The sequence below is a fragment of the Macrobrachium rosenbergii genome, chromosome 18 (assembly GCF_040412425.1).
Source record: "Macrobrachium rosenbergii isolate ZJJX-2024 chromosome 18, ASM4041242v1, whole genome shotgun sequence".
Taxonomy (NCBI): domain Eukaryota; kingdom Metazoa; phylum Arthropoda; class Malacostraca; order Decapoda; family Palaemonidae; genus Macrobrachium; species Macrobrachium rosenbergii.
Genome location: NC_089758.1, coordinates 27,282,839 through 27,309,233, shown reverse-complemented (window position 1 = coordinate 27,309,233; position 26,395 = coordinate 27,282,839). Strand labels below are relative to the sequence as shown.

General features: G+C 37.8%; 1 protein-coding gene across 4 annotated transcripts in view; it reads left to right on the top strand.

The window, feature by feature from the left end:
• The window catches only part of LOC136848227 (serine-rich adhesin for platelets-like), a 77,343-nt gene that overhangs the window by 44,496 nt on the left and 6,452 nt on the right, over window positions 1-26,395 (top strand). For all 4 annotated transcript variants that reach the window (XM_067120576.1, XM_067120579.1, XM_067120578.1 and 1 more), the window contains 2 exons: window positions 19,576-21,140; window positions 25,437-25,561. In XM_067120576.1, the coding sequence (XP_066976677.1) occupies window positions 19,665-21,140; window positions 25,437-25,561 (1,601 nt within the window). In that variant the 5' untranslated portion in view covers window positions 19,576-19,664. The remainder of the gene's footprint in view (window positions 1-19,575; window positions 21,141-25,436; window positions 25,562-26,395) is intronic.

The window sequence follows — 26,395 nt, the reverse complement described above, 5'->3', positions numbered from 1 at the left end:
ATGAAAGAACTGTTAGGTGAGGGTAAGATGGAAGAAAGAGAATATGAATGGAGGTATGGCAAAAGGAATGAAGGGGGTTGCAGCAACACGATTTAACAGTGGGGAGCTCTCTAAAAGCAATTCAGACACTTCAGTTGTAAACATTAGACTCAGAAACACAGCGGTGGGCAACTGCTATTTAGAAGAACACACTACAGCAGCAGTCGCCATAAACTGGTGGACGTAATGAGGATGGACTTTATTGGAGACTATTGACAATGTTATCAAAAGAGGGTTGACTTCTGCTGCAACGTTTCCTCATTCGGTTTGTCCGACTCTGTCTCTTTTTTTCTTCTTCTTCTTCTTCTTCTTCGTCTTCTTCTCCTTTTCCCTATTCCTCTTTTTATCCGCTCTTTTTACGTCTCCACACAAAATATATTTACATCTGAAAGCAGTCTACTTTCAAATGCTTGTTAATATGTCCCCCTACGCATGTAATGTGGGCACACCTTTCTATCAATGTAGGCACATACATCATATAACTGCCATATATCAATATACGTATAACTAACGCCCCTACCCAAAAAAAAAAACACATGCATAGACATACACTCGCACACCCACACACACATATATATAGTGTGAATACATAATACAAATATATGTGCGTGTATAGATATATATATATATATATATATATATATATATATATGTGTGTGTGTGTGTGTGTGTGTGTGTGTACACAAAGAGCAGACAGCATAAAAGCCAGATAACGGTGACATGGTGTCAAGTTTCTTTTTCCCATTAGCAATGTGGTTAAGAGCTAATTGCTTCCAGCGCAGAGATTACCACACCTACTTCCCACAGGGTAAAGTTGATACCGATTACCTCTTAATGTAATTTGTTACAAGAATAATTACAGGTGGACTTGTTATGCTGTACTACTTATCAGACAGGTAACTGAGAGAGAGAGAGAGAGAGAGAGAGAGAGAGAGAGAGAGAGAGAGAGAGAGAGAGAGAGAGGAAACAGTTGATGTAAAGTCTATCTTCTTACAAGCTGGGTAACTGGATGGCATTAGTCTGAGAGACTGGCTGCTTGATTGTAAGTTAACTCGCTTTAGTCAGAGAGAGAGAGAGAGAGAGAGAGAGAGAGAGAGAGAGAGAGAGAGAGAGACAATACCATAAACATCAGGGCAAAGAACGGAAGCTCCTCATTCGCCCCCATTACAGTTATTTGACACCCATTAAGCGCTCAGATCGATAGACTTTTTATTCCGATTCGCCAAATGGAGTAATAGATATCTTCCTGTTTTGCTTCTCTTTGGCCCACTTTGCCACAACGATCCGACTGATGACAAAATGCACGAAGAGCAAATGGGTCCCCAATACTGTCATTAACTCGTGTCATCTCTGTTTATTTGTTATTTGGACTTGTTCCGTTTTTCTTTCTGGATTTTTTCTTCATTACCTTCTTATAATTTGCTTAGGGGTAGGTTGCTTAGTGTAAGGTAATTCTCTCTCTCTCTCTCTGTTAGGTCTCTCTGAATCTTAGTTATACCTAACACAGTCCATTTCTTTCAATGAATATGCGCAAATGATGATGATGATGATGATGATTATTATTTAACGCGATCTTTCTCTCTCTCTCTCTCTCTCTCTGAATCTTAGTTATTACCTAACACAGTCCATTTCTTTCAATGAATATGCGCAAATGATGATGCTGATGATGATGATGATGATTATTATTATTATTTAACGCGATCTTTCTCTCTCTCTCTGAATCTTAGTTATTATCTTAGTTATTACCTAACACAGTCCATTTCTTTCATGAATACGCGCAAATGATGATGATGATGATGATGGTGATGATGATGATGATATCGACGTCTTGATAAAAAAATGTGACGTACCTATCATCTATCTATACCTATCATCTATGTATCTATCTATCTACTGACATCTATATATTTACCTATCTTCTGGGCTGTGGTTATCCCAACATACAAAATACATGCTATATGTCTAACTAAGTGTCTGCAGACGAACAAAACGATATGAAACTTGAACACGAGGTTAAAGACCGCAAGAAAAGGTGCTTTGGTTAATGCGGCCTCTCTTACGTGATGACAGATACGCCGCTTAGATGCAAAGAGATCAATAAATAGCTCCCAGATACATACACAAACACAAGCACAAGCACACAAATAAGGTGATGGGGTATTTTTTGTGGGGGGGGGAGATGTTGTCTTTCACGTTAACTACTACGGGAAAACCCAGGCAGTCCAGGGAATTTAAGACTGGCAAAAACGAGAACCTCCAAGGAGTAAGTCAGTCTTCTTTTTATTCACAATTCCTGGTAATTTTACCGTCCTGTTCTTTCTTGAACGAGAGAGAGAGAGAGAGAGAGAGAGAGAGAGAGAGAGAGAGAGAGACAGAGAGAGAGAGAGAGAGAAATTTGGATGAATCGCGTATCGTCTTACTATCGTATCATACCCGTATCAGCAGATGCTCCGTTGCATACGCGTACAATGCCCGCCTTTGATCTAATCAGGCTCGATTCACAGCACAGATCACTGTACATCTCATCATCATAATGAGCCACCTTCTTAGCAAGAAGGGAATACCATGCTATCGTAACCCCGAGATGAAACAGCAGCATCCTTACGGCAAGGTTAGAGCGGATCTCTCCGACAGTAACTTATTTTTATCTCAACATTTTGTGAAATTACATTCCCGTTTTGTGTGACGAATTGGAATTGGGATATAAAACTTAGGTCAAAGGCTAAGCGCTGGGACCTATGAGGTCATTCAGGTGAAAAGGAAATTGACAGTAAAAAGGTTTAAAAGGTATATGAGGAAAAAACCTCCCAGTTGCAGGAAACAATTGTTAGAGAGGGTGAAAAGTCAGAAGAAAGAAATGAGAATGTGAACGGAGGTACAGAAAAGAATGAATGAGGTTGCATCTTGGGGCCGAGGGGACACTGCAAAGATCTTTACGCAACACGTACAGTGCACCCTCTCCGGGGTTGATGTACAGGGCGCTTCGTTATTGGAAGCAACGGATATTGGGAGCCTGGTGTGAGCGGCGATGTATTACACCAAGTCCTTGAGGCGAAACAATGAAAAGAGAATCCACATTATGTATTTTATTCCCTAACAGTTGTGGACTAGCAACGCAATTGCATCTGAATAAATATAATCAATCAAACGTCAAATTTAACACAACTGAAGTGTCACAGCATAAAAGCTTTTATTTAGCAGACACATAATACGGCAGATGGAAAAAGGAGGGTCTGGTTTTGAGTGTCCTCTGTGCAATAAATAACTCCTAAATATCAAAATCCTCATTAACAAAAGTCATCGGAATATGACACGGGCAAAGAAGTACTCACTCATGTACTGAACAAGTAGCAATAACTGATTCACCCAAACCTATTGAATACAGTTCCCATTAACGCTGAAATGCAAAATTACATTATAATCTCGGCCCTTATCAACGAAAACTGTGCACGTAAATTTTGATATAGCTACACAATGAAATCATTATTATTGTCAAAGTTGTGATTTACCAATGAAATCATTATTGTATCATATTGTCATAGTTGTGATTTACCAATAAAATCATTATTAGTCATGGCTGTGATTTACCTACGAAATCATTATTAGTCATGGTTGTGATTTACCAGTGAAATCATTATTATTGTCATGGTTGGGATTTACCAATGAAACCATTATTACTGTACCTGCTGTGATTTACCAAGTAGTTGTGTTAAGCTTGGGGCTTGTCCCTAAATCATTCTCCTTGAAAGCGACAAGCGTTACCAATTGTTAACCTTGCCAGGAATCCAGGATTGGACGTCATCAAAGATGCTGTCTTATGATTTCTACTCCGCTAGAAGGTATATACATCTATACCGCATGCATAATGCTGCTTTTTACACTACCCTGGGGTCACCCTTCCCGTGCATGAATACTTCATGCATGACTGCCCTTTACGTTCAATATTTACTAAGCAATATTTCAGGCTTCTTCTAGGTCGGCGTATTAACGGTTTTATGTGACATACCGAATAGCATTGATTTTGTTGGAACTGGAACATAAAATTTAGGCCAGAGGCCATGCGCTGGGACCTATGAGGTCATTCAGTGTTGAAAATAATGCTGCAACATTTGTTAGGAGAGGGTGGAAAGTACGATGAAGAATGAGAATATCAACGGAGGCACAGTAAAAGGAATGAAAAGGGTAGTAGCTCGGGACCGAAAAGATCCTACGGGAGCAGTGATTTTGTTCATTGTTAATACTGAAGCATCATAAGTTAGGAAAACGGTATTAGAATCAGTCATATTTAAAAACTTTATTTTCCTCATTGTGCATTTTTTTGGGGGCTTTGAAGACTTCACGTAGGCAAGAAGGCAAGCACATACGTGCATGCTAACTACCAGTAAACAACGGTAATTGTTAAAAAAAAAAAAAAAAAAAAATTAGAGACGGCAGGGGACTGCCAAATACTGAAGTCTCCTAAATCTAAGGATCGATGTCATCTCTTTCAATTTTCAAAAAGAACAAAAAAGTGCTTTTACGTGACAGTTTGGCAAAAAAATCTGAATGCAGACATAAAAACAGTACTTTTATATATATATATATATATATATATATATATATATATATATATATATATATATATATAAATAAACGATATTATGCGTAATACTGTAGTCTATACGTAAAGACACAGGAAATCTTTCAATTTTCGAAAAAAAAAAGAAACAGCTGATTTTGCGTGACTATTAGTCAAGAAAACAATGAATACACTGAGATTGGCAAACCATATTCAATGAAAAAAAAAAATACCAAACTAAATAGTAAGAGGACATTTCTCACAGGGAGATGTAATGCAAAACTTAATGCTGAAGGATAGGAGACCATTACTCTTGCCCGCTTACCAAGCTATATAGCAATAGCTGACACGGGTAAAACCCCAGCTCCCTGCAGGGGAATACGGTTTTATGTAAAGCCTTCCCTGACATCAGCATCTTCAGGAAACACTTATTCATCTGTGCCCACGTCAGGCTCAACGTCGTCGAGGTCTGAGATATAAGAGACGAAGTGTCATGTGGCGTCTCTCTTGTATCTCTTTTTTGCCAAGAAGTGTTATGCAAGGGATGATGACGTCAGGAAAAGGTTTCTTCTGCTCCATACAGTTCCAGCCTCTATGTGGTTTGGGGGAGGACTATCGATTACATTAAGGCAAGCAATGAATGCCGATTACTTTAAACAATGAATATCGATTACTTTACGCAATGGATATCGATTACTTTGAGCAATGGATATCGATTACTTTGAGCAATGGATATCGATTATTTTGAGCAATGAATATCGATTACTTTAAGCAATGGATATCGATTACTTTGCGCAATGAATATCCATTACTATAAGCAATGGCTATTGATTACTATAAACAATGGATATTGATTACTATAAACAATGAATATCGATTACTTTAAGCAGTGGATATCGATTTCTTTAAGCAACGGATATCGATTACTTTAAGCAATGGATATCGATTATTTTAAGCAGAGGTATATTAACGCAATTACATACTAAACAAATTTATTTATTCATGGATTCTTCTACTGGTACCCCATAACTTAGAATAAAATCACTAGTTTTGTTCAATCCAAATTTCTGTTAACAATTTACTTCCCAAATTGACCTCATCTAGCTGAATATTACTTCAATTTACCATATTATATACCAAAACGAAGGAAATATTTTGTACCCAGGAGCTACTACTTCTTATAATGAAGTTCGGTAATTTCGAGATATATTTTGCAGACTACTGTATATTAGAAAAAATTATTTATGTTTATCTTCCCGAACAGAGTCGGTTTTTTAAAATAAATATCGACACCTTCGAGTATTGTATGGCAGAAATCGTTTACACGTCCTGTCACATGAAGCCTTACATAGTAATTACTGTGTGTTATCTTACACTTCACAACCCTTACCACAGGGTTGTGAAGTGGCTATTGAGATTATGATAACAACTATCAGAGATAACGAATCATTACCAGTATTGATCGCACGATCGTCCTTTCATCTTTTAGTTTATTGTAAAATGTAGATAAAGTTTAATAATATACTGTATTTATCTGCATATAATACTCGACTTATCTACTATCTAACTCTGAACCTTTGATCTTTGATTAAGCCACGTTGAGAGAGAGAGAGAGAGAGAGAGAGAGAGAGAGAGAGAGAGAGAGAGAGAGAGAGAGAGAGAGAGAGAGAGAGACTTATAATTCTCTATAAAAAATATTCTTGCAGCAGCGTTATCCAACAGTAAAACTTACGCTAAAAGAGAGAGGAGAAGACCCACCGTGCAATATGAGAGAGAGAGAGAGAGAGAGAGAGAGAGAGATAACGACGATGACCATGACGACGAACTTAAGCAAAATGATGATAACGACGGTGTGTTTGAGAGAGAGAGAGAGAGAGTGTGGCTTCGTAATCTCGTTGCCTAAAAGAATGAATTACACAGAAGTAAGAGTACACCGAAATACTATTATGGTTTCTTTCGAACATAAGGTGTCTCTCGAGAACACTCGCCCATTACGTCATAGCCAGATGTAGGACGAGGTGCGTATGCCACGAGAATTGATTGGAAATGGAGAGAGAAAGAAAGAAGACAGAGGAAAGACAGGGTAAAGGGTAAAAGAGGCAAGGGAAATGAGTGACAAAAACGGTGAGAAAAGGAGGTACGGGGTAACAGAGGACTACTTGAAGCGATAAGACTTAAGTAGGTGTCTGTAGCAGGCAGAAGAATTAGCGGACATAGGAGAAAGAGAAACGCGGAAAATAAGGCAAATAAAACAATATAGACGAACAATGAAAGAAAAGAGCAATTTAACAGCGGTAAAGACAAATGAAACGAGACAATGGGAACAGCGGCAAATAAAAATGAGAGAGAGAGAGAGAGAGAGAGAGAGAGAGAGAGAGAGAGAGAGAGAGAGAGAGAGAGAGAGAGAGAGAGAGAAGTAAAAGGCTTCAGATTATACCATTTTGGGATCTTCAGCCATTTTAGGTACTTCTACATAACCTTACTTCGTGTGTTTTCTTTAATCTAATTGACTAAATCTTTCGTGTCCTGTTACTTAGTCCAAACACAACATACAAGCACGGCAGTGTGCAAAATAAAATTTAAGTAACTATATTTATCAACTCCCTTTTATCATTCTCATATTTTGTAAACATCTGCTGAACTTCATCTGCTTTAGCTAATATCCTGCTGAAAGATAATACGATTTATTACTTTGTTAGTTCTGATGAAATCTCTCTCTCTCTCTCTCTCTCTCTCTCTCTCTCTCTCTCTCTCTCTCTCTCTCTCTCTCTATCTATCTATATATACAGTATAATCTATCTATCTATATATAATATTATATATATATATATATATATATATATCTATATCTATACCTATACCTATATATATATATATATATATATATATATATATATATATATATATATATATATATATATATATATATATATATATATATATATAAGTCAATGTACGGAAGAATCATTACACCTCCAGCGATCTCTCTATTAATAAAGACAGAAGAATATCACCTTCTTAGGTCTCATAAACGACAGTGAATAGGGGCTTCTACAGAACGAATGACAGCTCAACCCTCAGAAATAAAAAAATAAATAAATAATATAACATTAAACCTGACAAGCCCAATATGCGATGGGAACCCCTACAGGACACCGGGGTGTTGCTACACCTCGTTTGCTGTGTATATTGAAGGATAACATTTGTCGAGTGTGTTTTTAGAAGGCACAAACACGGTCCGACTTCGTCATATGACCTGGACCCCCCCTTACAGACATGGCTAGCCTGGGCAGAATGAAAACACATTTGTGGCCATGAGCGAAATCCCATGAATAAGTGGGTGGCTTTTTATTATTATTAATCCTTTGGAAATCTTCTTGTCTTTGTTCTTAAACAAATAAATTCTACGGTTCATGCGTGGAAAGGAAAGGACAAACATCTCACTTTCAGCAATAGCCTTCGGTATTTGTAGTGTTCGCTGTCGACAACAGTTGTTTTCGAAATGAAGAGGAAAAGAAATCAGAGAGGGAACATGTCACGAAACGTGCAAAAAAAAAAAAAAAAAAAAAAAAAAAAATCATGTGCCTGGTAAGGTAAACATCTGCAAAAGTACACCACGCTACAGACAAACATACATTCACACACACACACACACACATACATATACATATATACATTGAAATATATACGGCCGACTCCCCACCAGTCTACCAAAACGTTATCATTTCTTTTGTGATTTGAGAACAATCGGAGGATGAAGCTGCTAGACCCGCGATCCCGGCTAACCCTCCCCCACTCCCCGAACCCCACCGACCGAAGGACTCTCGAGACAACACTTGTCTTGTATAATTGTTTTCCGTTCCATGAATGAATCATGAGGTCAATCCGCCTTACGCGAATCGTGACTTTTGCGAATCACTGACTACGCGAATGAGTCATCCTAAGCGAATCACGATTCACACGAAATCACGCACTGACACTCAAACTCATAACACCTTGACTTCTGTGTATCAGTACTAAAGTAATCCATTACAGTAACCAAGATTTCCCCTCAGGAGAAAAGCGCTTTCTTTTTGTCTTAGTCATGAGACCAGACAAAAGGGCGGTTGAATGGGGTTGGGTGAGAAGCTTAAGTCAAGCGTCAGTTCTTATCTGAGGAAAACTAAGGCTTCCTTGATCTCAGGATTAAACGCAGGGGAGGGGGAGGGGAAGGGGGAGGTTTGTCTTCCTCCTGCGGAGACAAGGGCTTTTGGTTGTCTTCTGTCGGACAGATGCCGCAATGCAGTTGATGCTATAATTTTATATATATATATATATATATATATATATATATATATATATATATATATATATATATTATATATTATATATATATATATTATATGTTGTGTGTATATGTATGTATGTATGTATATGTATATATATAATGTATATGTACACACATATATATTATATATAGTCCCAAGGACTCGATCAATAATGCATGCCAAGTTCCTGGGACTTCGATCACTTTCTCCGAACTTCGATCACTAATACATGTCAAGTTCCTGGAGCTTCGATCAATTGTGATATGCTAATTTCTTCCGAACTCCAGTCACCAACACCTACCAAGCTCCACCGACTTCGATCCCTATTCCTGTACACAGCTGGGATTCAGGATTTCATGGGTAATGCACAGACGCATGAAATTCAACAGTCACTTCTACCATGCAGTACCATATTCTAACGATCAATTATGACTCTACCTCTTCAAGTATCAAGATCTCGGGAATCTTTGTAATGAGACCTATTTGAACATTATTTGATTTTAAAATCTGTGACCGAGTCAACGGACTGATTTTTTAAATACTAATGGCATATTATTCATCATTCATCATCACCGGCTCGTCGAGAAGTGGAAAATGCCAATTTTCCACTGACGGAAGAGTCAGTCAAGTATGAAACAGGTACATACAGAAATTCTAGATACATTAATAACACGTTTAATTTAGAATACTGCATCTCTTACGTTGTTTCACGTTCTATCAGTGGATATCGTAAGTTGATATTATTCGGCTCTTGTAAAAAATAAAATAGGAAAACATAAAATACTGGAATTACGCTATTTAAAGTCATCAAAGACGTTAGCGCAAAACAAAAGACAGACCGTCACATTTCAAGTAACATTTCTTTTTACGGCAGTCAGTCATTTTACTGTCAAGTTCAGGAAACACCTGTTACATTACTGACATCACAGCCTTCAAAAGCGGTCTGCACTAAATACAGCCTCTTCACTGCTGCCCAATTACGAACATGGCAACTTCATTAGGGGTGCCCATCACTCATGAGTAGCCTTGCCTTATTCCGCGAGCCAGAGGAGTGTCATCTCTCATCTCGAAATGTCACGGTCATGGCAGGCAAAACGCAGACCATGATTGATTGACGCTATCTCGGAAAGCGACGCCGAATCTCTGGAACAGCATGAAAGAGATTATATTGGGGGAGAGACTTGCAAAACGATCTTCAAGGGGGTATGGCCTTCGCGAAATGACGTCACACACTGATGTCGATGTTAATCCTGGTACTTACTGCCTTTTGACAGAGATCGCTCTCTCGGGGCGGGAGCGTGTCCTTGATTGTGAAGTATTGCTTGTCAAAATAAGAAGATGAGAATCAAGAAAGAGAGAAAAAGACAGAAGTACATAGCGGTATTTGTCACATGACACTGGCTCAGATTTTCTCTTTGTTTGAAGTCGAGACAAAAGAAAAATAAGAGGAAAAACGGTGATCAGAAGATTGAGAGCAACATCTGCCGTTAGAGCAAGATAAGGAAAAAAAAGACAAGTTCATCTACGTCGAGACTAAACACGCGAAAACGTTCTCTCTGCGGTAATGAGCAGAAGCAAAAATACTGTTTTTTTTTTTTATATTATTAGCAACTGGTTCGTTGTGACTAATTACTCGTTTCATTAACAGAGGAATGATCCTCGGTTAATAATCCTCTCCATAAATCTGACGCGATATGACCAAAGGCGGTAGGATGGTGTAAGGAGAGAAACTGGCAGACTGGCCACTCCTGACAGCTGATACCTTCAAAAGTAATGACGTAGATATTGTGGCCTTGTATAGCGAATAAGGCTTGCAAGCTGATTGTATAACATAAATTTATAAACAGACTACATATGTATGTATATATATATGTGTGTGTATGTGTCTATGTGAGAGAGAAAGAGAAAGAGTGTAATATAAAACTAAGAAAACAGCCAAAAAATCACATATAAAGAATGAACAACGAATCTCAAAATTTATCAACACATCAAAGTAAAAAACGTAAAAAAAAAAAAATACTATAATAGTTTTAGGCGCATTAAAAGCTCCTTAACCACCAAAACAATTCTAGATGCCCTCAGCGGAATACTTTCTTGCCTACTAAACCAACCTCCGGTATAATCAAGTCTCTGAACCTAAACCCAATGAGCCTAAAATAGAAGAATAAGCAATCTCGAACCCAGGAAGCAAGAGAGACAAGGTACTGTCTTTTCTGCACCTGGAGGGGAGAGAAGAGGAAGAGATGTGTCTTTGACTTCGATCAAGAGCGCATAATGATCACTTGTTCTAATGAATGACTGCGCATCCTGCCCTTCCTCCCCCGAGCCTCCTGATGACTAAGTGTGCAACTATGGAAAGGTGGAGGGTTGGAGAGTCGTCTTCTTTTTTTTTTTCTGTAAGAATACTCGACGTGCAAGTAGGAGAATGCATAAATAACTTCCTAGCTTTCTCCTGTGGGAGAATGTGAGAGTATCCTTATTCGCATCTTCATGAACTTTAATATCTCGGCATTCTAAGACTACTTTCATACATTCGTTCACCATTTACCTTCCACTGTTACACAGAATAGCCTTCAGTAAGATTATTATTATTATTATTATTATTATTATTATTATTATTATTATTATTATTCAGGGATGAACCCTATTCATCTGAAACAAGCCCACAGGGGCCACTGACTTGAAATTCAAACTTCCAAAGGATATCGTGCTCATTCGCAAGAAGTAACAGAAGGATATCGTGCTCATTCGCAAGAAGTAACAGAAGGTAATGGTAAATATAGAAAGAGATCAGTTATTAGAAAAAACAGATAAATTAACAAATTAATCAATAAATACAAATGTAAGTAAAATATCTGCGAAGACACAATAAGCACATCCTATCCGTTAGGGGGAAGTTTATATATTTTATCGTAATTTCATCGTAGTGGAAAAACGAATAAATGTCCCTCATACCGATAATATTTCCACCAGTACCGACATACTATTTGCTACTTGAAATTTTTCGTCAAGTTGTTGGCATAAAACAAGCAATGATTTTCGTTGAGTTATGAGCACAAAAGAAGCAACGATCTTCAAGTTACTAGCATAAAACGAGCAACGATCTTCAAGTCAAGTGTACAAAAGAAGCAACGACCTTCGTCAAGCAAATTACGAACATAAAACAAGCAACACTCTTCGTCAAGTTAAGAGCATAAAAAAACAAGCAAATTGTTCGGCGACGCTCAAATTATGCAGACTTGAACGTACGTCGACCACGTGTTAAGCGCTTCGCATACATATCACATGAGGTAGTATGAGGAATAGATAGACCAAGAGAGACTCAGTGGAAGGTAAATAAGAGGAAGAACCCCCCACTGATCTTCACTCCTTTCATTGGAGTGCCGTAGATTGGGGGGAGGAGGAGGGGATCGAAGACGCTTCTTGCTAATGGCAAAACCTTACTTCGAAGTCCATTTTTTTTTTGGGGGATGCGTATAAAGTGAAGTTCTTTCAAGACGTACTGCAAGCACAGCTCTCTCTCTCTCTCTCTCTCTCTCTCTCTCTCTCTCTCTCTCTCTCTCTCTCTCTCTCTCTCAACGCATACAAGATTTATTGATAGTGAAGTGTAAATTTATATATATATATATATATATATATATATATATATATATATATATATATATATATATATAAATCACTGAAGTGTTTCAGCAACTTTTATTAAAGTTAATATTTTGTTTCATCCGCATCGCGTAATGCTTGTCTTTTTCCCTTATCTTGAAAGCATATTTCCCTTTAACAATATCACATTTAGGAAAAACTTGAAAATGAAAAAGAAATGACGATAGAGAAATGAACAGCGGTTGTAAGATCGTGTTTCTGGACATGAATAAAACAACGATACACTAGAACGAACCGAAGAAATAGGTCCAGGGTTCCCGCTTCCCCCCTCCCCTCTCCCCCATTCCCAGGTGAACCCCCACAAAGAAAGCCATGGGTTCAATTTCAATCTCGAAACCTCCGAAGGTTCAAGTTTCACTGGTTACGCAACAGTAACAGAACTACTTCTCGGATTTTTACATTCTTAACAGGTTTTTACACTTTTACCAGATTTTTACACTTTTATCAGATTTTTACACCTTTACCAGATTTTTACACTTTTATATCAGATTTTTACTTTTACCAGATTTTTACACCTTTACCAGATTTTTACACTACACTTTTACCAGATTTTTATGCTTTTACCAGATTTTAAACAATCAGATTTTACACTTTTACCAGATTTTTACGCTTTTACCAGAGTTTTACACTTTTACCAGATTTTTACACTTTTACCAGAGATTGCGTTCCACCTTTGTTAAAATACGTATCAATTTCTTATTCAATTCTTCACACTGATACTAGGGCTAGTTTACATAAGCTGTTGTTGTAAACATCACATATATCTATTCACACACACCAGCAAGAGGTTACGGGTTCGATTCCCGAGGGGCTGGAATGCTGAGGCACATTTCGATCGAACTACTCTGTAATTCTGACCTCGGGTGTGAAATATGTACCCAACAGTAGTCAACTGTGGTGGGTTGTAATTAGGATGAAGAAGGGCATACACGTATATATATTATATATATACACATTAAATATGCATACTATACTGTATACATAAATAACTAAATCTACTGTCTATCTACATCACTCTTTCTTCCCTAACATACTTCCGCTTTGACGTCAGAAGATTTTTTCTTTCGCTTCAAATCCCACAATGGTATCAGTATAGTAAATACAACCTTGATTTACCAGTAGACAACTGTATACGGGTCTCCCGGATTTCGATAGATAGACAAGGTTACCAGGTAATTCCTTAGTCATCACCATACGGGTGCTATGCAAGCAGTTGCCCCACGGAAGGACTTTTTACAATTTCTCCATTTCTTTTTTAAATTAAAAAATTTCTGTAATTCAGATGCATTTCACTTTCATGGGACCTACGTAGTACTACTAGTAGGAGTGGTGGTAGTAGAAGCTTTATGCTTTTGCAACGGCTCCACTACACTTCATTCGAGTACATTTCCTGTTCTCTCGCGACGAATGAGTAAACTATTAAATCGCTATTTTTTGGCCAGTAAGAAACTACAGACCTTTAAAGTGTCATAAGTTCGTAGTCTTTGTGACTCTGTTGAATAGTAATATGGGTAATATCCTTGGACTGTAGGCATATAGCGCACGGAAGCGGTAAAATGGTTATTGATGAGGGTATGTCGAGTGAATGCTCGTTTTTCTACTTACATACATTTTTACATATACAATTATCAATTATATGTTGTTTTGCGTATTATTTCGTTCTAAACCTTTAACTGAAATCTTTTCCAATGTCGCTAACACTTGCTTCCTGAATACCACATTCATTTTAGCCTATTTTTTTTTTACACAGTCTACTCTGTCACGCTACCTTTAGCGTCTTAAGGGATACTTAATATTTATTTCCATTTCCTTTCCAATTTTGCTACGGTTAGTATGCAAAGTAACCAGGGGTAGGCGTTGGTAATTTGAACCTAATACCACGAAGGGGTAGTCTTGGCCAGTCCATGTGCTCGATGTTTAACGTTTATTTGGGGGGAGGAGATTCCTAGGGGCAAAGCCCCCGGGCCAGGTCAGGACACGCTGCTCTAGGAAAGGTCAGGTTCCGGTTATTTTGGTTAGGTCTTAGCCAGGGCCAGACCTAGTGTCCAAAAGGAAATTTAGTCCCGCCGATCTGTTTCCGACATTCGGTGTTACATGGGACGGGGTGGTCTAGGGGGTCGAAGTCCCGCTCCCCACCCACCACAAGGCAAGGTCAGGGTACAGTTCCTAAGTCAGCTTAGGAAGGTAAGGTCTGGTTAGGTCAGGGCACAGTTTCCTAGGGAAGGTTAGGTTTGGCCCGGTTTCACGGTCGGATTTCTCACGCCTACCCCTGTCTCCCTACTCTGCATCCACACCCACTTTAGCTGTAATAACAGCAATATGAAATTTTGTTATAAACATTTACATATACATCTGGGAGTGACCGTAACATGGTAAGCCGTTCGAAACCATCATCATATATCATAGTCTTCCCAGTAACTAAACAAAATTACGTTTTTTATAATCTCAACCTCAACATAGAAAACGAGAATCCCACGTTGCAAAGGGGGTATCATGAGATATTGCATGTTTCGACAATATACACTGTTGTCTCAACTACGGTAAATAACACGGCAGTTCAAGGCTAATCTACATTAAAATACATTTGACCAAGTTTAATATACCGAGTTGCCTTAAGAAAAACTGGCATTATATTTACAATGTGTAGCTATGAACCACAAAATTACCTTTTCTATTTATAGGAGTTTTACCTTGTACTATTAAGAGCTCCGTTGCGTCACTTTTGCCTTGTACTTTGACATGACGCTTCATTTCTTCTCGGAATTCTTTTATTCCTGGAGTATTTACCAATTTTTTAAAATCCATTTTCTAATTGGATTTACTTTTTCAGCACAAAATTACGTTAAAGTGCCACAATGCCTGTTTTATGGGCTTTATTTCACGAAACAATTTACGACAGTGAATGACTACGCAGATCGAATAGGTTTGGAACACTGATTGACAAATCGATCGCTCGAGCTTGATTGAACCTCGGCAGGGTAATTCCATGATGACTTTTGGTGAGGGGGGTTGGGTAGATGTATGAGCCAGTCTTCTTCACTCGATGTGTGTGTGTGTGTGTGTGTGTGTGTGTGTGTGTGTGTGTGTGTGTGTGTGTGTGTGTGTGTGTGTGTGAACCGACAGAAAAAAATCATGGGCAAAAATGTAAAAAAAAAAAAGAGAAAAAGTGAACCATAAAAATTTAACGGCACAAAAGTATGTAATTGTTTACCTAAGCTTCATAGGCTTTTGCATGCCAATTGCAGCATCGTCCTTACATAAAAGGTTGGCCATAATCTTCAAAACTTTTGCCAAAAACAGAAAGCTTTTAAAAACCATCACACTCGGTGATCACAAAAGCTCCCTATTTCTTTCTCCATGACTGTGGCTGTTATTATCGTAGTTTGTTTTCCCATCTTTTATTAAGATTTCACTTCCTTTTTTGTTAGATCCTTCTTCTTCCAAATTATTCCCAGTCATATTTCAGCTTCAAGGTCACCTGATACCAGTGTCGACATACCAACCACTTAATCGTGACTGCTTGATGATTTTTCTGTTGCTAGTTAATGTAATAACACTAACACACACACATATATGTATCTATCTATCTATTTATCTATCTATCTATCTATCTATCTATATATATATATATAAATTTATTGTATATGTATACATAAACATTTACATATGCATATATATTTTTTATAATATATATATGTAAGCATATATATATATATATATATATATATATATATATATATATATATATATATATATATATATATATATATATAATGTATATACAGTATATCCACTATAGAGTATGAGTCAACTGGCTCTGACAATTAGTGCTTGCAGATCCCTTTGTGTACAACGTGACATATGATGACGGTTTCTCATCTACTACTCACGCACACACCAGCACAAACATACAATCGTGCACATGATCAGGAATAGGTTTGACTTCATCTTTTTTTTTTTCTTCATTTATTCAGTTCTATAAATGGCTCAGTAACCTGATTGTCTGGACGAAATTTTGAAGACAAGAGAGAGAGAGAGAGAGAGAGAGAGAGAGAGAGAGAGAGAGAGAGAGAGAGAGAGAATCGTTTTTATCTCGATGCCTAATAAACTTTTGGTGAAATAGCCTATTAAGATAACTTTTGTGCCTTTCCTAATTTTCTTATGCCATGACCTGACCGTAACATGACCATTAAACAGCCATCAGCTTACAATTATAAATTAAACGTAAAAAATAAACAAAAAATATTCTTAAAACTTAAAACAATAAACAAGAAAAAAGTTATGAAAATATCTATCCTCAATCCAATGTTGACACGTAACTTACAAAACGCTCACAAACACACCCGGACACTGACAGAGAGAGAGAGAGAGAGAGAGAGAGAGAGAGAGAGAGAGAGAGAGAGAGAGAGAAGAATCTCTCGCTGGCAAGATCGCGGGAGAAAAGATTACTTTGCATACAGGTGGTGTAGCCTATAATCTGAGGTAATGATATTGTACGAGCTTAGGTCAGCAAGCCCTGTACTTCTAAAAATGGTGTCATAAAAAAAATCGAGGTCACGAGCCTGCCTAGTTTGTAAGCAAGTAGATATTGATGCCACAACGATATTTTTAGTTAAAGGTCTCTCTGTCTCTCTCAGATGTGGAGAGCTACTTATCTGCCAATGATAGGGACTCACTCACTCTCTCTCTCTCTCTCTCTCTCTCTCAAACGCTGAATGCTACTTTATTTCTTTGTCAATGATATGGACTCCTCTCTGTCTCTCAAACGTGGAATGCTACTTTATTTCTTTGATAATGACGTAGACTCTCTCTCTCTCTCTCAAACGTGGAATGCTACTTTATTTATTTGTCAATGATATAGACTCTCTCTCTCTCTCTCTCTCAAACGTGGAATGCTACTTTATTTCTTTGTCAACGATATGGGCTCCTCTCTCTCTCTCTCTCCCCCACTTTTTCTTTCAATGTCAGTGTGAGATTCGGGATAATTGTCCGAATAATTCTCTCCGGCGAAATAAGATCAAAAGAAATTTACTCCTGTCTTCATTTCCTCCGCTCCATTAAATACCATCACCACGCTGTGTCTAATTTTAGTCAGACTTCTATTTCTGTTTCCTTCAATTATGAGAGAGAGAGAGAGAGAGAGAGAGAGAGAGAGAGAGAGAGAGAGAGAGAGAGAGGTGACATTGAATGTAGAACCTCATAAGTCTGAAGTTATTTTCCCCCCCAACTGATGATGTTTATGTACTAATATGGCACAAGTAAGGATATAAGATTGCTCGGGGCAATCATGGTTTCCTGTTAATTTCATTAATAGCAAAACTCTCTGATATCTTTTAATTCATTAAAAGAGATTACTTGACAGGAGTGGCAGTGTTTGCAAAACGAGTCATAGTTTTAACAACAGCTTCTGACAAAACCTATAACGATACCCATTATTACAGTATTATTATTATTATATTATGATACCTTACGTTATAACAATTATTACTATACAGGTAATAGAGTATTGGGATAACGTTCAAAATTATTATTATTATTATTATTATTATTATTATTATTATTATTATTATCGATACTAAATACCACACCACATGCAAGACCCACCAAAAAAGAAAGTGTAGTATAACTAAGAAAAACAACTATTCTTTTTAACGTAGCGTTATTCAGCAACAAATCTCAAGCTAAGAGAGAGAAAAGAGCCACAGTACACTTGACTTCAAAGAGGTACCGAGAATGATATTGGTGCTCTTATTACAAGGCCTAGAGAGAGAGAGAGAGAGAGAGAGAGAGAGAGAGAGAGAGAGAGAGAGAGAGAGAGAGAGAGAGAGAGAGAGAGAGAGATTCTTATTACTGAGTCTAAGGGAGATAAGGAGGGAGAGAATTTTTAAGTTGAAGTTTTAAGCTTGATGACGGTGTTGCTGAGAGAGAGAGAGAGAGAGAGAGAGAGAGAGAGAGAGAGAGAGAGAGAGAGAGAGAGAGAGAGATTCTTATTACTGAGTCTAAGGAGGGAGACAAGGAGGGAGAGAATTTTTAAGTTGAAGTTTTAAGCTTGATGTTGGTGAGTGAGAGAGAGAGAGAGAGAGAGAGAGAGAGAGAGAGAGAGAGAGAGAGAGAGAGAGAGAGAGAGAGAATTAGAACTTACGTTTGCATGATGATAACCGACTGCATTTTTAAAATCGTTATCACGATTACACCTTCAATAATTGAAAACAATAAAAAAAACGTAGAACAATAACAAAAAATAACACTATCAGCAATGATCACGACGGTAGCAAGACTACAATAATAATAATTTGAGCCATAATATCAATCGCTGTTTCCCGTCTAACCTTACCAAAAAGAAAAAGAAAAAAAAAAGCATCGATTACCAGCAGTTTATTTCAGGCAAATCACACCTAATAATAAGTACCCAGTCCAGCCAATACCTCTACCTGTAATCCCAGGAATGGAGGAAGTCGTTCGGAGGAATCTGTTAGTCACAGGGCGAGAAGCCCTTCGGGTTTTCATTGCAATGTTTCGAACGGGTTTGCTGAGAATCGAATACCTGGCCACTGCCTATTTACTATACTCATCACCTGTTATTTCGTTTGTTTGGTATTTTTTTTTCTTCTTCTTTTATGATAAGTACCCTTTTTCATGTATTACTCTATGAATGTTCAGTGTAGGGTCATTATTTTTTATTCGTTTTGTTGTTTGCATTATATGATTTCTATCTTCTCTAACCACTGCATATTTCGTTTGTTTATTCTCCTTTTATGATAAGTTCCCCTTTTTTATGTATCACTCTATGAATGTTGTATTTAGGGTAATTGTTTTGTATTCTTTTTGTTGTTTCTATTATGTAATTGTTTTTTGTAAGTCCCCTTTTTTTATGTATCGCTCTACAAATGTCACTTGTAGGGAAATTATTTTGCACTATTTTTGTTGTTTGTATTACATGATTGTTTTCTATCTATTCTGTCAAGCAGAATCGTTAATGCCCTTGTCCTTTGCTTCTCCATGCCACAGGTGTGTGTTCGTGCGTGCCTGCGTGCGTGGGAAAAAGTTGGCATAGGCGACGTCTAGGGCAGGGCGACAGCGCGAGGTAAAACAAGACAATGAAAGACCGCAAGTGCGAGTCGCTCTTCTCCTTCCGTCGAAGCAACAATCGTTACTCCCTGCACTTGGAGAAAACCAACAAAAAGGAGGAGGACGTCCAGCTGAAGAGGGCGTCGTGGTCCTCCTTTCCCCTGCTCAAGTTCTCCTCCTTCGACGACAAGGGCGCGAGGGAAGAGCTCGCCACCAAGAGCCAGAGTAGCGAGGACGTCAAGCACCAGCATGTGAACACGCCCAAAGTCGGCTGCAACTTCCTGCGGGGGTCGACTGCGAGCATACGAAGCGCCTTCTCCAGTTCGTCGTCGTCGTCGTCGTCATCTTCGTCGTCGTCATCGTCGTCTAGCCCTCGTATACAGAGCTCGGGGTCGAGTGGCAAGAGCTCGATCACAAGCATATTGGAAGGGTCCATCTCGGACAGCCACTACGATTCGAGCAGCACAGTCGAGGACAACCCACCTTACCTGCCGGCCCATTACCACCACACGACGGATGCCCACCTGTTGCGGAGCGCCAGTGAGGTGATATCGCCTTATACGCCGAATTACTACCTGTCCGAGGACAGAGGGACGTCTTCCGTCCCGTCCCTATACAGACAAGAAGAGACGATGAGTCCCACGTCGCCAAAAATCGTATACGCCCATAAAAAGACACCGGACCTCAGGAGGAAGTCGAGAAAGCAGTTACTACAGGAATACGAACTGATGAGAGAGAATGGCTCCCTACCAAACAACCTCGAGTTAATCAAGGGTGAACAGGAGGAAGAGAAGGAAAATGTCATCCCCAGGACGCGATCGGCGAGGTCCCTGGGGAAGGCCAAGAGTAACTTCAAGTTCATGCACAGCTACAAGTTTCTGAGTAAAGTGGACAGCAAATACAAGAAAGCGCAGGCGAGCGACAAGGCCAGAGAGAAGAGAATCAGCGGAGAGGATGTACCAGTGATAAGTACACCGGAGGTTCGGCCAACAGCGCCGCTTGATAACGCTAATGTCAACTTGTCAGGGACTGTCACGTCCGCGGGAGATAATCTGCTCGCGGAGGAGCAACGGCACTCTCCTTCAGCAGTCTCCTCCTCCTCGTCGTCCTTCACATCGTCGTCGTCCTCCTGCTCTTCATCTTCTTCCTTATCTCTGCAGTACGGCGCGCTGCCCTATTCGGTGACGACCTTCCTCAACACCCAGTTCTCTCATCTGGTCTCGGAGGAGCCGCCCCCGCCCCCTTCCTTCGGCGTCATCAACGACATCATCGAGGAGGAGGAAGACAGCGAGTGCGACCTGAGCGAATTTATGGTGTGTGCCGAAGAGAGCAGCTGTTTCGAAAGGAGTCTCGAGGACAAGCTCGAAATGCTGGACGACAAGGAGGTGGACGAAAACGACAGGGAGATTCTAGACGACAGTCACGGCGACTTCGGACAGAGTCCTCAGAAGAGACAAGACCTTAAATTGAATCTGGTCAAGCCTCAGCACGCTGCCATTAACAAGGTAAGAAACAGTGAGAAACAACACTTAAATACATTTTTGAAATCTGTATAAAGAAACTGACACTTTTTTTTATATTTTAATGCCTCTAAAGAAACAATACTTTAATCTATTTTTAAAATCTCGATAAACGAACAACACTTTAATCTATGTTAATGCCTCTACAGACACAAATATCTCTAAAGAAACAAAACTTAATCTATTTCTAATACCTCTACAGAAACAATACTCTATTTTCATACATCTAAAGAAACAATACTTTAATCTATTTTTAACACCTCTAAGGAAACAATACTTTAATATACCTTAGACTTTTATAGAAACAACACTTTTATCCATCTTAAGAGAACTCTGTAGTCTCAGCTAACATGTAAACAACCCTTAGGTCGTTGCAAGAAAATGTAAACAGCAACTGCAGCTCCCTGTTGTGTCTTGTGAATAAAACCTAAAGTTTTACTGTTGACATTCTGCAAAATCTTTACGAGGACACGAAGTGCATTGGTATTCAGTGTGTGCTTATAAAGGTGAAGTTTCAAGTGGTTTTTTAACAATAAAACTGCCTCACGTCTCTTAAGCAGTTAAGAAATTGATGTTATCGAGGTAGTAACCTATATACAGTAGGTCACTCACCTTTAGAAAAGTATAGATAAACGTAGACGCCCAAACCACGACCAAATTTAACATTTGTTAAAGAAATTTAATTACATTTAAAGCTATTTCATCGTTCACTACCTTTCCCTTTGTATGTTCGCTTTTTTTTCTATGTATCTGTTTAGAAAACAGGGAATGCATTTCAAATTCATGAACACAGCATGCATTTATTTATTTGCACGTACATGCGACAGGAACATATATAATTTCCATTTTCATGCACTGATATGAAACTTCAAGCAGGATTGCTCAACTTACTTAACCATTGTTGAAAATCTATCTACATTAACCCGTATCTCGTCCAAAGTTCTTAGCAAAAGGTCATCGTTTTAATGTCATTGTAATTTCCACAATGGTCCCGTGGATAAAGTATATAATAAGTCCTTCCGTGAAAATACAAGAAAGTGGTATCAAGACTTTCAACTTTTATTCCAAAGTACCATGAAGATGACTTTGCAATAAAAGTTGAAAGTCTTGGTACCACTTCCTTTTATTTTCACGTGAGGACTTATTATATTTTAATGCCATGTATAGACACTTTTCAAACACAAGACTAACGAATATAAACCCCTTTTCATACAAAAGCAACTTCTTAATAAAAAACAAAAAAGTTTAAATTTCTGAATGCTACGAAACGAATTTTGTATCTGATAATGATGAAAAACAAAGACTTTTTGACCGTAATAAGAGAAAAACAAAAAGCTCACCGATTTCATGATTCCTCTTGAAACACTATTTCAACGATTTGAAAAATAAAACGATGTGCAGAAACTAAATTTCATTACATAATACAAACTACACACGAGTGCAGGTTTATGTAAGTATATCTACACAAAGGTTGATAAGTTAGCATTACATAACCTTCGCTCAAGCGGCTTACGGGTGAAAAAAAAAAAAATAGCTTCTAAAGGGATGACAACACAATGTGAATTTAGAAAGGACACACAAAGACTAAATTGGGTTCCAATTAAGAGGTAAATGCTAAACAGTCCTAGAAGACTAATCGTTCCCTTTCCTCCTCCTCCTAAGAAGTTTTAGAGAACATTATTTCCACGGCCTCCCTCTTTTAGTCTCTATCACTCGACGTTTCACAAAGGTTAAAATACACTACCATGATTATCAGATAAGCACTTAATCCAAGGGCTAATCTTTATCAGCTCTCGTAAATGCTACGAATTCAGGCTCGGCTTCTGAGCTTCTTACCAGTTTCAGCTGCCGAAATGCGAATACTTCCTTTTTCGTATATCATAGCTGTTAAAATTCTATATGTAATGTTTCTGTGATATTCGGTCCTACGGCTGAATCCCGCAAGTATCCTTTGAGGAAAAACATCATTCAAAATGTGAAATTTTTAAAATCTACGACTAAAGTAACTGGGTTACAAATTTCAAACGAGAGAATTTCAGATATACTTAAAATCACATTCTCTGTGTGACTTGCTAAATATAACTCTTGAAAAATCGAACCTTTTCAGCTTAAGTCACTCACGTAAATTTTAGGGTGTGTACGGTAAAAGTATAAATAAAATACTAGCATTCAGTCCATGATTTATTGATAGTGATTTGCAGTGGCGTGGTTATCAGTTCCAAAGAACATAAAAGTTAAAAATGAAATTTATATATACGTATTTATCAGAAAAGCTGCGGCTCAAGATTTGATTATAACAAGATTTTTTTAAACAACGCTTAATCTGGCATTATATATATATAATATATATATATATATATATATATATATATATATATATATATATATATATATGTGTGTGTGTGTGTGTGTGTGTGTGTATATACATTACATATGCATGCATACATACATACATACATTATATATATGTGCGTGCGTGTGCGTGTATACATATAGTTTGAGTGCAGATATTTGAGTATACATTTGTCTGAATGTATAATTTTATTCACACTAATGCAGTGATTATATTCATAATATACTTACGTTGGTGTGCACGTATAAAAGCAGTTCAAGTGCTAATCAAATCAAACACATATGCTAAAAAATAAACAAATAAAAAGTCCCGAGGCATTTTCGGTAAAAGCACTAGTGACTGAGTACTGACTGACATTCAAATCGAGGAATCAAGAAGAAGAGGGTATTTTCCAACTCTCAAATTACTTCCTTTTAAGCGATTTATTTGTTCAGCATTCCTAGCCCAGATATCTCCCTCAGAGCGACCTTCCTCTTTTGGCACGGCCCACCTGTAGCAAACGCTTCATTTTTAGAAAATACAGAGGCATTTGTTAAAGGGAGCATCACAGAACGACAATTTGTTTACTTTCTTCTTTGTTTTCATTTCAAATGGGACTGTTCCCCTACAGATAACATCACAGTGCGATAGCCTATATATCAACAGCTTCATATTAATTTCATTATTACGTACACTTCACTTTAACACTTCTACCAACCAGAACTTTCGACATTTCTTTCTCTATTCCTTCCTAACATGGTTTCTTTACCTGCCATTCAAAAAATATTTAATTTCCCTTTGAATAGGTTCTACAATAATTTTTGTATTAATATTACTGACGAACCCAAGGACTTAAGCAAACCAGTATAGAATATAAAATAGCGAAAAAAGACAATAAGTAAGAGACACAGCAAAGGCTAAAAACAAACTTCTACTTCTCAGAACCTGCACTGCTCAAGCTATTTTTCAATGTCTGGACTGCTCCATGAATCTCCCTTTCCTCAACTTTACTACTTTCAATAACATTCAACTAACAAGGCCTATGCATGTCTTTCGATGTATTTTTCTAACATCCACATTATCATTTGCTTGTTCCCCTTCCCGCCTCTTATTGATCTCATAAGCATACTCTCGTGAATATTATTAGAATTAAATAATTCAGTCCCTGCAAATTCCTGTCACTCATCACTAGCCTCACATTTCTGGCAAGCAGGCTTCCGCGTACCACCTATATTCAAAAGGCCTACAACTGATTCTATCAACACTAGTATTTCACAGCTTTCCTGTATTTTCTTTCTAATTTAAAATCCTACATTCAATAACGTTTCCCTTTTTTGTCACATATCTCAAAAATTTCACTTCAAGTAGAACTAAAAATAAAAACATTTACTGCTTTGCTTTAGACTATTCTTAGTGCAATGTACAAAACAAGAGCGCACTGATATTTAGATGAGTACTTCAATTTGGTGAAGTAATTTCCAGTGGTCTGGAATCACTAGTGCAAAATTTTCATCGTAACTGAAAGAATTTAAACTTGTATTGAAAGAATCCTAAAAAATGGTATGTGAATATGAGTAAATTTTCCGAAATACATTCCAGCAGTCTGGAATCACTCATCACATCTTCGGAACTGACAATGCCGTATTTAAACTTGTATTAAGAGAATAGTAAGAGTATATGTATCTGAATACAGATAAATTTTCTGAAGTACATTCCAGTATTCTAGGATCACTCGTTCAAAGTCCGTAACTGGAAAACCCGTATTTAAACCTGTATTAAGAGGAATAATAAGGGTATATGGTTACGAATAAATACGGCCACATGAAAGCAAGACATGAGTATTCCTCAGAACCAAATAAGGTTATATGGTTATGAATAAATATGGCCACATAAACGTTACACATGATAATTCCTCATTAACTTGAAACGTTTTTTTTCTTTTTTTCAAGGTATACAAGACGCGCCTTTTAAGACACATCTCCGAGGAACCCGACAGTGGAGGGGGAGCCAGCGGTAGCGAAGAGGACATAGCATTAAGGTCTCCTTGTCGTTCCAGCACTCCAGGGACACCGCGGTAAGATATAAAATAAGGGAGACTTCGTTTCCAGGATTGATAGACTGATTGATTGATAGGCATTAAAACTGGCGTCGCAACATCTAGGTTATTGCACTGAACTGAATACAGAATTTAGGCCAAAAGGCCAAGCACAGGGACCTATGAGGTCATTCAGCGCTGAAACGGAAATTGACAGTAAAAGGTCTGAAAGGTGTAACAGGAGGAAAACCTCAAAGCAGTTGCACTATGAATCAATTGTTAGCAGAGGGTGGAAAGTACGATGGAAGAAAGAGAATATGAAAGGAGGTACAGTAAAAGGAACGAAAGGGGTTGCAGCCCACAGTGCACCGCAAGAGGTGCACTGACGGCACTACCCCGTACGGGGATTTTCCAAGATTGATTGACTGACTGATAGGTATTAAAACTGGCGTCGCAACGTCTATGTTATTGACGCCGGAAGAAAGTTGAATTGGAACCTAAAAATTAGTTTAAAAGAAAAATTTCATATAAAAGAAATATTTAACAATAATTTTACATATATATATATATATATATATATATATATATATATATATATATATATATATATATATATATATATATATATATATATATATATATATACATATATACACACCGTATATATATGTAAATACGTATACCGTACAGGTATATGATCTAAACTTAACTGCTCTATATTACAGGAACCGCGAGAATTAGTGTGGGGTAAAGAGATGATAAAAGACTTTAAGAAATAGTACTGATAAAGTACTTTATGAAAAAGTATTGAAAGTTCCTAGAATCTCCGCAAGATATCTTTATCATACAATTTGATAGGCCATTTAGCACAAG